Genomic DNA, 13,314 nt, shown 5'->3' on the forward strand with positions numbered 1-13,314 from the left:
CTTTGCGCTCCTTTTGACAGAGATAAAAAGTTTAGACCCTCCTTCTACTTACTAGCCCTATACTCCATTTAAAAATTACTATGAATATAATAAGGCCACATTTATATATAGAAATAAACGGTCCCAACTCCCAAGAATCACCAAGTCGACCAAATTGGTAAATATCTACATGTTATTGTAAAATGTATATTTACGGAAGAGATACTTTGGTTAATTAGTTTCCCAAGTCACATCTTGAAAATTCTTGAACCTTTCATATTATTTATGCAAGTTTTGATATGATTGAATAATGAAACGGCAAAGCAGGTAGAGATCAAGCAATCACTTATTGATATGACAGGTTGAAAACCAATAATTTAGAACTTTTGAAGAGTATGCAGCTGTACATTCGTAGGGAGGGAAAAAAAATTATAACTATATATTATCTCTTTTTCTTGAAAAAAAGTTTAGGTGAGTTGAGTCTGAGCGCTTATTAGGGAACAAATCACTTATCAACAAGGTTTTCATATTGGTAGCACAATTTAATCCCACGGTGTTATTTTTGTTTAGTATTATAACTATATATTCTATGGTGTTATTTCTATAATTGCAAAGGATCTAAATTTCAGTTCAAGTTAGTTTTGGTTTCAAATTTAAACATATTAATTCTCTATCAGCAATCCACCAGGCACGTTCATTGCCTTTTATTAGCAGTCGTCTTCTTCCAGCTGGGTGTTAAGAATAAAGTTGGTGAAGGACATGGTTACATCCCTGCCAAGAAGAACAACCTCTCATAAGTCTGATAATATGAACATTGAAATGCCAACTGATATGGCCAGGGAAGTCAAAGAAAAGGGTTGACTTTACAAGGTGACATGGCCTAAACTATGATATAAGAATCAATAATTAAGACAAAACTTAACCTTAGACATTGAACAGTCATCATCTTCAGAAGAGATGGATACTTTGCTACAAGTTCTCTCCACTCCTCTTCATCGATCTTTCCATCTCCTTTCGAGTCTGCTTCCTTTAAGGTCTGAAGTAAATTATTAAATCAAAACAATTGATACATCGTTAAAATCCATGTAAATGGGGAAATGAACAGAAAAAAAATTAAATTTTGTTTTGTATTTGTAACATGGTTAGAGCACCTTATCCACAATTGCTTCTGCGATATCATCTGAAACTGTTAGATCTGATTCAGCCAGAATAGCCAGGACCATCTCCTTCAACTTTCGGTGTTATGTTATATTCATAAAGAGGATAGAGAATTGAATCAGATCATTGACGTTTAATAGATCATTGATGTTTAATAATTAAAGTATTGTGTAAATGAAGGGGAAAGACAAAATTAAGTAGAAGTTAAACTAAGCATGAATGTTACATTAAGCAGCAACTAATACGAAACATAAACAACAAGTGCAACATCCTCAGAATTTTTTTATCCCCTCAAAGTTTTGTACAGTTGGACTGATGACCCGGCCTCTTTGGAACTTCTTATAATAATTCAATCTTCTTGTCAATTAAAGAACAAGAATCCACAAACTTGGTGCATTATAATTGGGATTTTAATACTGGAACCACTTTCTTCTCGATGCAAGATGGAACATGTTTATACTTGAGATCCAGTTTGCCTTGATGGCTGTCACGAGAACAATTTGCGAAGTTGGCTTAAAGGAATGTCTAAACAGATCAGCATATTGATGAGAAGCTTTGCTCCTTGTAGAAGCATTCACACAAATGCAATTGTTACTGTCAAGCAGTATGCCCTACTATATTCTGAAGAATATGAAGTACAACTTGAAGCTTGAGTGGTACTCACCTCATCACGCTCAATGTATCCAGTCTTCCGAAGATCAAACAACTTAAATGCAACTGTAAGAAATTGATGGTGTAATTAGTGGCTTAAAATTATAACCTCATACGAAAGTAGGAATGAGATAATTGAATGGACAATTGATTTTTCTGCTGAATAGTGATTATATCATACATGCAATCTTCAACTCTGTTGGAGCATTTGGATGAAAGATGCTCAGTGACCGCACAAATTCTTCAAAGTCAATTGCTCCATTACGATTAATATCAAACAGATCAAACACCTGGTTCAGGTATTTTAAGAAGCTAATTCATTGTTGTCACTAGGCATATTTAAAAAATAAATCTTCGTCTAAAACAAAGAGAAAGGAAAATCCATTAACATGTTCTTTTTCAATAACTCCTGGTGCAGTCTAAGCCTCTCAACTGTGATGTCAAAATCATTCATAATCCCACGGTTCAGATTCAGAGCCTCACACTCCGGGGCATCTTAAGCATTCATAATCCACTTAAGATTAGGGGGGAAAAACAATTTAGTGCAGTACACACCCTGTCTGCAAATAGATTCTCTTTCCTGCTGTTTTGGAAAAGTGCGAGTCGGAACTCCTCCTAGAGACAGAAATTTGAAGAACTTAGCATTCATCATATAAAACCCAAACGCAATCAGCATAACGAATAGCTTAGCTAATGGTGTGGTGAAAGATGCCAACATGTCAAGTCATTCTTAATGAATGATAAATCCTTTAACTTGGTTATAGTAAGTATGCACAGTGTTGTGATAATATAACGCTGCCCATGCCAAGGGATTATTAGGATCAAGAAAGAGTTATGCAATATTTGGGAGGTGGAAGAATGTTTTCTACAAAGAATATGGGAAATTCACCTCTCTCATTTTCTTTCTAGGTATATTTCTCATTTCTTTCTTAAAGAATATTTTTGTGTACCAAACACTGCCTTAGCATTTGCATATTCCAGAATCTGTTTCTTGGTTTCATCACATGCTTGGTTAAAAACCTGTTGAAGTAGTTTCTAGTTTCTTAAATGGGAATACCTTGTGAATAAGGCCATCATCGACAATTGAACTGCTTAGTTTCTTAAACAAGTCAACCAAGGCCTCCACTTCATTCACACTGACTGTCAAATGGTAAGGACCATTTCAGGGATACAGACATGGAAATTAGAATAAATCTCAACGGTTTAGCCCGAAAGCTGGCTTGCAATCATATAAAACATCAGGCAACAATAATTGCATACAACACGGCGACCATATATAACGTCATTGTCTTCTAGCAACATGGCATGTACTGTCGTTTTGCTAATATAAGAAAAGTTGACAAATTGCATAAACATATTAGAGGGATTGAGATGGGGACAACACGTTAAGTAACAACAAGCACCAAAGTAGAATGAAAAGACTGTGGCTAGGAAGTCAGTAGAATAAGTGAATAACATTGGCTATTGAGTGACAAATGTGGCGCAGGACAGTGGTGTAAAATGACACTTTTATAAACCAATGATAGCAACCAGGCCAAGAAAACAATAAACAAAAGACCACTAACAAAAGTCACAGACAAGTACATTATATTCCCTCCAATTCTAAATGCAGGAGCTACATAACTAATTTACAGCGGTTAAGAAAATTAGTTAGGTTAGGTATTTGTAAAAAAAAAAAAAAAGATGTGTTGATTTCTCAAAAATACCCCTTTAATCATTTGCATCGCAAACCAACTTATTGATGGAAGCCCTCCTTCAATATGTGCAATCAATAGGATAATTTGGAGAAAAACAATAAATTTGAGGGACAAAATAGATTGAGGTCTAATATATTAAAGCAAGCTCCTCAACTAGCTCCTATATTTATTATTTTGGACCGAAGAGAATATGAAATTTTCATGAACAAGGTTGTATGTCAAATGAACTGCAAGACAATGATTGGGTAAACAGTATTTGTACTCACACCATGTCTGTGAAGAAAGAACCATGTACTGTTCGTGCTCTGCCCTTTTTTTAATCTTCTTCAAGCAAAAACAGCTCATGGAAATGAACAAAAAGTCAGCGCAAACACCACGTGAAGTAAATTCAGTCTAACACAAAGCTGCTAATGAACGATCCTGCAACACACCAGGGAAATATGCATGCACCAGTTTAAGAGCAATGCCACTTAAATTTTTTATGCACCAGACTGTAGTGAAGATGATTAAGTGGAACATTTTCACACACAGGTGAGCCTGATATAATCTTCCTGAATGACCTTTGGTCAAACAGGCATTTATGATTATTTGCTCTTGGAAGGAATTTCAAAAAGAAATCAAAACACAAGAAAATATTTCCTCAGTATTACACTCCTTTCCATTCCTCTGTCAAACATGCGGCCAGGGAGTCAACCCGGAGGTAAGTTGAGAGATCCATGAAAAATCTTGATAACATCATGTTCCTGATTTCATTTGAACCGTGTCATTAATTAATACCTCTGAGCCCCTCACTGATGCACTACCTCAAAACTAATAAACCTATCTCACATGATCAGCTAGAAAATTTCATGAGCAAGAGGAAAAAACAGGGTAAAGATAAAAAAAAAATCTCAAAAGATAGCTATTCAATTCAAATAACCACTCTCCTGGAGGATAGATACAATTCCAGGTCAACTCAGCAAGTATACAATAGTTAACAAGATTCACGGGGTCAGAATATAAGCCAAAACATCAGAACCTTGTAACAATAATAATATCGTATGAGTGAAAATAAGACAGTTGATACCAGAGACAATCCAGTTGTTCAAGTATTACCATTTAGGAACGCTAAAGAAGGAACGAGAAAAGTCAACGCATAGTTGATATAACTATAAACGACTTACAGAGACCATAAAGAAGTCGGCATTCTTTCAAGTGTTCAACTATAGGAGGAGGACAGTTTCATCTGCAGAATTGAGACCCGTGTAGTGACAAGTCTGCCTCTGTTTTGGCTTTTAGCTTTTGCTTGTCATGTTCAACGACGTAGCTCACTCCCCTAGTTTTACGGAAAAACAGTCTCCCCTTAAAAATATAAGATATTTTTTTAAAAATTGAATATTAAAAAATATGAGGAATATTTAATGTTTTGAGATAAAATTAATATATTTTTTTAAAATGCCTATAATAAATAAATCATGTTATATTTATTTTAAAGTGAAACACCTTATTAAATAAAATTAACTATGAAAAAATGGTGTTGGTTTAAAGATATATAATTACTTTATTAAGAGATAAAATTTAATTAAAAATAGTTTATATTTTTTTGAAAGAAAGAGAGTAATGCTTAATCGACTGTTGACTTGCATCAATACTATAGCCCCGGACGAGTAGTTGGAACTTGGGAGGAATCACAGCCACGTCTAACCTCACCGTTCATGATCCATTGCTAAAAAAAAACTTTTCAACGCCGTCAGGGTATACTTGGAATTTGCATGCTGTCTTTTTTTTTTTTTTCAAAGTAAATAATAGGATGATGACACTTTTTTCAGCCTTTTGAATTAATTTATATTGCGTGTCTCTTTCAAGTTTCAACAAAATAAATGGTTTAATGCAATTTGGTTGGTCAACAGTGAATAATGATACTTGACAATTTCAAGTGCTTGCTGCGAGAAGGGTAAGGTGTAGTTATTTTTGTTCCATGTACTGTTAATCAATAACTTGAGTGTCAGTTTATTAAGAATGCCTCATCATCATACCTAGTTTGTTTTGTATTCTCTTCTCCTTTAAAAAGGCCAAAGACATTGTGTTTCATGAACGAGAAATAAGAACCAAACTTGACAGGTCACTTATTCAAATCTTTTTTCATAAAAGTTCAAGAAAAATGATAATTTTTTTAATGAAACCAAGCTTTGAAATCTGGCCATGAAAAATAAGCTGGGGGCTGTTTTTATTTTATTCCTAAAAATATAAAATATTTTTAATTCTTAAATTGAATTTAAATTTCAGAATATATATTTATATTTTAAAATTTTATATTATTTATTTTTAATGATTGAACATTATAATTTGCATTTTAAAAAATATAAAATATTATAATTGAAAAATTTAATAATTTAAATTTTTAAAAAATAAAAATAATAAAAATGGACTTATGGGCCTAGTTCTAAGTCTTTTTTAATATGGGCAAGATTTCAAAAAATAATTGATTTTAAAGTAACTGGACTTATGAGCTTAAGCTCATATGGGTTGAGCCTAAAAGAGTCAAGCCCGCTTATTTCCCTGCTTTAGACCAAGCCTTTTTTTATTTTTTTTTTAAAATGGCCCTTAGGAGTTAGTAAATGACTAGGGCTACACTAAGGACAAATAGGACGGAATTTTAATGTAATATGAAGCCTGGTCTTTTTTATGAAAATAACTAAGTTAGGTAACTTATGGTTTGGTATGGTTCTGATCTAACCTGAAGTTGAGTAGGATCAGATTTGATCTATAAGATTGGAGACTAGTGTCGGTAATCCAATGCCTTACTTTGTTTTTCTCCCATTTTTTCCTCTATGAGATGCAATAATTTATTTTAACCTAATAACAAAAATACTTATAATCATATAAAATTTACCATAAAATATTAGAAAAAGTAAACAACAAATCCAGTGAAATTAATAGTAGCCACTTGAACATTTCTATTTTAAACCCAGATGTACAACCACATCATTTAACAGTTTAAACGCATAACAAAAAAGAACAATAAATCTTAATATGACCACACAAACTAATTAAATTCACACATGCATGGAGTGAAGATGTAATAGCCTTAAACAATCTATATATATATATACTTATTGAATTAATTATATGAATATATTTTAGTTATGTTAGGGATAATTATAACAATAAGGAGTATTGGTAGAATGGAAGAATGTATGCCAAGTAACTGAAGGTTTCCAGTTCGAATCCCTGATGCAACAAAAAGGGAATTTTATTTTTTTTAACTTCTTTAAAATTACGAAATTGCCCTTTTCTAAAAATGATAAAAGCTTCCTTCTCTTCCTCGGCGATTCTAGAAAAACAGAGAGAGAATGAGAGTCTGAGAATATGACCGACTTAACCTTCCTATACCTCTGATCTTTTCTTGTTTTAGAGATCACCGACTCATCTTCCTTGTTGTTCACGGTGGTGGCCGGTGCAGTCGAAGCTAAAGTTTCTCTGGTTTGTTTTTTTTCTCTGTGTTCCCTGTCCTTATTATCATTCTCTGTCTGTTTCTGGCTGTCTTCATTGAGTTCGGTCGCTGCTCGGTTTCTATCGTCAGTTGGGTTGCTGCCACTGTGAGACTTAGTCGTTGGAGCTGGATTCATGATTCTTTTCTTTCCCAGCTCAACTGTGAGCTTTATGCTCTGTTTTACCGTTACGTGTTCCCTGTTTCTGCATTTTTCCGTATGCTGTGCAGTCCGTGTGTTTTGAGCTGAAAAATCACAAAGCATCAAAACAGAGTAGAGCTATTATTGTAAGCTTGTATCGGTGCTGTGGAGTCAAGCTCCTTTCGTTGCTGTGAATCGTGACAGTGTTTGGATTATATCTCCCCTGTTCAGCCGACTGTTTCAATTTCTTCATCCTGGTTTTCTGTTGTGGTGAGTCAAGGTGAGAAGGCTTCACGTTTAGGCTTCTTTTACTCAGTATATATGTGAACTGGTAACAGAAAAGAATTTGGCTTCTCTGTGACTGTTTATGGCTATACGTGGCTGAAAAAAAAAAGAGAGAGAGAGAGAGAGGAGTATATATATTTTGCATGCTTCTTGTTACTATTATGCCGTGCTGTTATAGGAGGGAGAAGATTCAAATTTAAGTTGGAAGTTTGTTCAAAGACTTGCTAATTATGTGTGTGTGGTCTGGGTCATAATTTTATGGGCTAAATGGATTTGAGTTAAATTGAATATGATTAAAGAAACTATTAAGGTAAGGGAGGAGGAGAGTGATTTGGATAATTAATTTAATTAAGTAGAATTTATGCACCTAAAGTAATTGGTGCAAAACCTATAAAAATAAATGTATATATATGGGGAAGGTTGCAAGTATGAAGGATAAAGTTTGGTGGGAGAAGTATATAAGTATACAAGCTATGGAATCATGAATGGATGGTTTAACTAAAACGAAATTGAGGGGGGGACTAGTGATGTTAACGATAACACTTGGATCAACTCTAATTATGATGGTGATTGATTTGGAATTATGTTAAAAATTTCATTTTTTATTTATATATTTATTTATTTATATTCTAATAGGGTGCGCTGAAGAAAGGGAACCTGACCAAAATTGAAAGAAAGGATATCTTTAAAAATTTTGAAGCTCCGACGAGTAAGTGAATAGCATTCCATTTAATATTTTATCTTTATTTTAATAGCCTCTTCCTGAATTATTTTTCTTATGAACTATATTAATTATGAAAATTATAAGATATCAGTGAAAGATAAACGAGTTATGATATATACATTCATTGATTCTTACAAAGATATTTCCAAGTTTGATGGAAGTAATCTTGTATGGTTGTTAAACTTTGAAATTTATTGGATACTCGATTATTACAAATTTATGATTTTGACAAACGTTGAGATTTGGCACAATTCATGCGAATTTGATTTTGGAAATGACAATTTAAATTCAAAATAATCATTTCTCTCGCATGTTGAAACGGGATTTCTAAGAGAACTTCACACAGAACACTGTTGCTAGCGGCAGTTCCGTTAGCCCGTAGCGCGCTGTGGTTAAACACTAGCTAGTTTGTTCGTGAGTTTTATTCTCACGTTTGGTATTCGTGGGCTTCGTACCCGCGTTTGATTTCGTGGCCTGAGCCACGTTTGGTTACTTACCCTCGTGGGCTGTGTGTCCACGTTTGATTCGTAGCTCCGGCTGCGTTTGGTTATTTACCCTCGTGGACTGGTGTGTCCACGTTTGTTTTCGTGGCATAAGCCGCGTTTGGTTATTTACCCTCGTGGACTGAGTGTTCACGTTTGTAACCTGTTCTGTTGAGTTCTCAAAATTTTAAATGTTGATTAATATATGTTTTCGAAATTTATTCGGTGTTGACTAGTAATTTGTATTACTTCGAGTTATATGAGAGCAAATGGTTTCTTTAAGCATGAGAACATAAATTGTTCTCTACTTATTCTTATTTTTCAAATATGATTATAACTTATATGCTTATAATTTTGGTGGAATTACTTTCAATTATTTGACACCATTATTAGAGACTGTCAATTTAAATTTTAAGAATTTTATCATGGGAATGCTATTCACTGGAAAAATTATTTGGCTTCAGATTGGTTAGCTGACGCCGATTCTACCAGCGACCTCAAAAAGGGCAACTAGCTACAGTGGGTGGATATTTTGATTGGTATTATTGTCTTTATGTAAATATATAATTTGTATGTCCTTTTGATTTGAGAGAAAGAATAGATGCTCCACATAGGTTGTTGATAAACTTTATTTTTAATCTGTATATGAGTTGTTGGCTGGAAGGAGCTACGCTCCTGATTTATACTGTTATCTGTCAGAATTTTGTTGTAGAATTTTCGGGAGATCCTAGTTACAGGGGAGGTTCTGCCGAAATTTCTACAAAAATATCGACACTTTTTTTTATGATATTGAATCCAATAAGTTATTTTAATTCTCATAGGATTTGATTAAATTTTGTTCCTTTCTTTTGTAAAATGAAATCAAGGTTTATTTTAAGGCTTACGGGAATGTGTAAGTGACTCATACCCGTGCCGGTCACCCTCTATTTTAGGGCGTGACAGAAGATTAAAGAGTCAAATAGAGGGTCTCTTAGGTATTAGGTTTTCTCTCTCTTAGTTTCTGTGCTACTTGATTTCACTTGCTCGTAGAGGATTCTCACGATCAAAAAACTCCACCGAATCGGCCATTAGATGTGCTAGCCTTAGACAACAGGAAACATAAGAAGAAGAAGGATACTGGTATTAAAGAAGAAGAAGCTATTATGGATGACCCCCATGAATGAAAGTGCATTGGAAGAAGTGGGTAAAACCCCAGTGCAAGCAACCCTCGAGATGATAACAAAGGAAAAGAGTCAAACTAAAGAAGAAGCAGAGAAGGTTATTTCTTACAAGGACTTGCTGTTAGGATTTAATGGAGTTGAAAATGCTGACTTAACTAAGGATGAAGATGATCCCTTTACTAAAGAGAAAGTGCACTAAGATTTGCTAGAATCACCTAAGGAGGTCAAAAAACTAAAGGAAATATTCCCCATGATCCCTATTACTCAAAAGGAGTATAATGATTAGTGTAAACCATGTAATAATTCTCTAGTTATCACAATATTAGAAAAAAAAGTTCATTTGTATCATCTTAAATACCTTCTTAGTAGAACATGGGACATCTATGACTTTGATTTAGTTGATTTGGAAAATAACTACTTCATGGTTACTTTTAAAGAAAATAGGGATGGATTGCCCAGTAAAAAAAGGTTCTATGTAAAGGTCATTGGGTGATCAAGCAACACTGTGTTCTGGTTCAAAAATAGACTCCATATTTTGAGCCTTTCAAAAACCCATTGGGTAGAATAGTTGTATTAGTTCAAATTCCCAACATTCACCTTTAATGCTATAATAGGAATTTTATTTGGAGTCTTGGCTATAGGATCGACAAAACCCTCAAAGTTGATCTAAATAGCCTCATGGATGCTGCTGAGAAGAACTCTAAAATGAAAAGAGGTTAGTTTGCTAGAATTTGTGTCAAACTCAATCTGTAAAAGAAATTAGTGCCCAAGATCGTTACTGTGGGAGAAATTTTTAATGTCATTTATGAAGGACTAGGCATGATTTTCTTTGCATATGGTAGATATGGACACAGAAGAGAAAAATATCCATGGAGATATGCAGAGGAAAATAAGCATGGTGAATAACACAAACACACACCTATGGTGGTCAGGTCGTTGGAAGTTCTATCATTGAATGAAAAAGCAAGTAGTGCCGTGTTTGGTATTTAGTTGCTGTCAAGACATAAACAGTTTACATAGGTCTCAAGGCGAGAAGGTAGCAGAGGTTATGGGTATAACACAGCAAGAAAAGACCAGTCTTTTAGAAAAGAGGAAAAAATATCCTTTCATCACGATTTGTTGTTCTTATAGACATGGGTGAGGAAAATGATGTAATGGAGCCTGAAGACCTTTACAACAAAGTAGGTCATGTTATCGCTACATGTAGTAATAAGGGTAGAGTTCCTTACAATGGGAAAAATGCTTTGATCGTGTCTTCAAGCCAACATGTAGGCAAGAGAAATGAAAATAGAGGAATGGCATCTGGTAAGCAGAAAAGTGGGTATAAATTAAAAGGTAAGGAGAATGTCAAAGTTTCTCAAGGAAATTTGAATGAAAGACCCCAAAATAGGGTGAGTAATGGAGATATTCACCATAATGAAGCCTTTAATAAAGACAATAAACAAGCACATAAAAAGAGGAAGTAGGCCATGTACGCATATAGTAGTCTAAGGAAACATGAACTAATTTGGCTAAAGTAATAAGGAAAGCCTAAACTTAATAATTGTCTTTATTATAAATGAAAGGAGGTTCAAAAGCTTAGATAAGCCAACAACACTTCCATAAAATGTTGGGCCTTCGAATATTCACCTAAGAGATGACAAAATTATGTCCAATAATCAGTCCAAAAGTCTTAAACCTCCTAACCCTTGTTCTATGAATATAGTGGCAAAAAAGAAGTCATCATTAACTAACGAGATGAATGTTGGACTTGATATTGAAATACCTCTCTTGGAGTAAGATGAACATGTGCACAAGTAAGAATTTCCTAAGCTTATATTTTGCTCATATTATTTCTTATGATAGTTGCATCTTGGAATTATCGTGGGGCTAGTTGTCATTCTTTTACTTCTTTGATTAAAGAGATTATATCAAAGAATAAAATTAACATTTTATGTCTTATGGAAACTCATATTAGCGGGAACAAAGCTGATAAAGTAGTGAAAAAATTAAGCTTCTTTGATTGGATTAGTTTAGAGGCCACTGGTTTGCTGGGGGGATTTAGATTCTTTGGAGTGCTTCTGAATTCTCGATTGGCTATATCTATTCTAATGTTCAAATGATTTACTGCATTATTACTGTTGTATAAAGCCATTCTTCAATCTTTATCACTTTTGTCTACGGAGATACTTCTATATCTAAAAGGAAGCTTCTTTAGGATTCCTTGGCTAGTGTAGCACCTGTGTGTCATGGTCCTTAAATAATTATTAGTGACTTCAATACTTTCCTGTCCCTTGAAGACAAAATAAGGGGTGCCAATAAACTCAAACCTATCCTGGGTGAATAATGCAGCTTTTTGGAAAGACGGTAAGAGAGCAACAATGTGATCATTGCACAGGAGGCCATATATAGCACGCGTAATAAAAGAAGTAAGAAGTCTTATGTGGCTATCAAAGTCGATATGGATAAAGTGTACGATTAACTGGATTGGCATTTAGTTGAAAATACTTTGTATAGCCCAGGAATTCATTATGACTTTATTAAGATTGCCATGGAGTATTTGTCCTCTAAATCTATAAATGTCATATGGAACGGGGAAGAAGTTCAAGCATTCTCATCGTCAATAAGAGTTAGACAAGGGGATCTTTAAGCCCTTATATTTTCGTGCTATGTATGGAATGTCTTGGTCACCTAGTTAGGGCCCAATGTGAGGAGAAAAAATGGAAGCCGTTGAAGTTTTCTAACTCAGGCCTGACTATTTCCTACCTATTCTTGACCGATGATCTTTTCCTATTTGTTAAGGTTATTATAGGTCAAATGGAAATAATCAGACAAGTTATTGTTACCTTTTGCAGTATCTTTGGCCACAAGATTAACTTAAGCAAATCTAAAATGTTCTACTCTAGAAATGTTCATTTTAATAAGGAATTTATACTTAGTTAGGTGCTAGAAATTTGTCTCACTTATGATTTGGGTAAGTATTTGAGGGTACCTATACTATAGTCTAGAGCTATAAAAAGGACTTATGATCATATTGCCATCAAAATAAGGAAAAAGCTCTCATCTTGGAAACGTAATTACCTTAACCTGACTGGTAGAACTATTCTCATTAAAGTCGTATTATTGACTTTGCCATCTTATCTTATACAAACTATCCTCCTACCTAAGGACATGCTATATGAGATTGAGAAGATTAGCCGGTCCTTCCTTTAGAGTTAGGAAATTGATAAGAAAAAATATGCATCTTATTGTGTGGGATATTGTCAAGGAGGATAAAGAAAATGAAGGTCTGGGTATTAAGGATTTGTACAAACATAACAGAGCTTTTATAATAAAGTTATGTTAGGGTCTTCTTACAAAGCCAAATACTCTTCGGGTGAAATGTTCATGTGCCAAATATCGATGTGGGGTTAATGAGATGCTTAAAGTCACTAAGAAGTCTAATTCTTCTCGTATTTGGAAGGCCATGACCATTATATGGGAGGACTTCAATAAGGGTGTGGGGGAGTAGATTAGGAACGGTGAGACTACCTAATTTTGGTGGGACCTTTGGACTTAGCTTGACTAACTACTAATAACATACGTAGA

General features: G+C 34.2%; 1 protein-coding gene across 5 annotated transcripts; it reads right to left on the reverse strand.

Annotated features, from left to right (window-relative positions):
- Nucleotides 1-325: 325 nt before the first annotated feature.
- On the reverse strand, nt 326-4,787 carry LOC129321679 (calcineurin B-like protein 7). Of its 5 annotated transcripts, XM_054967534.1 has the most exons (10): nt 4,649-4,787; nt 4,136-4,228; nt 3,752-3,905; nt 2,846-2,928; nt 2,344-2,403; nt 1,970-2,078; nt 1,802-1,854; nt 1,131-1,211; nt 903-1,015; nt 326-750 (listed from the first exon to the last, which is right to left on the reverse strand). In XM_054967534.1, exons 3-10 carry the CDS (start codon nt 3,828-3,830, stop codon nt 687-689), a joined length of 642 nt encoding a protein of 213 aa, XP_054823509.1. In that variant the 5' UTR covers nt 3,831-3,905; nt 4,136-4,228; nt 4,649-4,787; the 3' UTR covers nt 326-686. The 5 variants fall into 5 exon arrangements, with proteins under 5 accessions (XP_054823509.1, XP_054823507.1, XP_054823508.1 ...); XM_054967532.1 differs by having other exon boundaries at nt 3,752-4,228; XM_054967533.1 differs by lacking the exon at nt 4,136-4,228 and having other exon boundaries at nt 4,649-4,754.
- Nucleotides 4,788-13,314: the final 8,527 nt, after the last annotated feature.

Source organism: Prosopis cineraria, unplaced genomic scaffold, assembly GCF_029017545.1.
Source record: "Prosopis cineraria cultivar Desert tree isolate PC_DT_omini unplaced genomic scaffold, ASM2901754v1 PC10, whole genome shotgun sequence".
NCBI lineage: Eukaryota > Viridiplantae > Streptophyta > Magnoliopsida > Fabales > Fabaceae > Prosopis > Prosopis cineraria.

What these genes read in the sequence shown, in the direction of transcription:
- LOC129321679 (XM_054967531.1), bottom strand. Translation starts at nt 4,671, where the DNA reads ATGCCGACTTCTTTATGGTCTCT. An exon ending in CCGACTTCTTTATGGTCTCT is followed by an intron (nt 3,826 to 4,648) that starts GTAAGTCGTTTA and finishes CATTTCCATGAG; the next exon opens with CTGTTTTTGCTTGAAGAAGA. An exon ending in CAGAAGCAATTGTGGATAAG is followed by an intron (nt 1,016 to 1,130) that starts GTGCTCTAACCA and finishes AATTTACTTCAG; the next exon opens with ACCTTAAAGGAAGCAGACTC.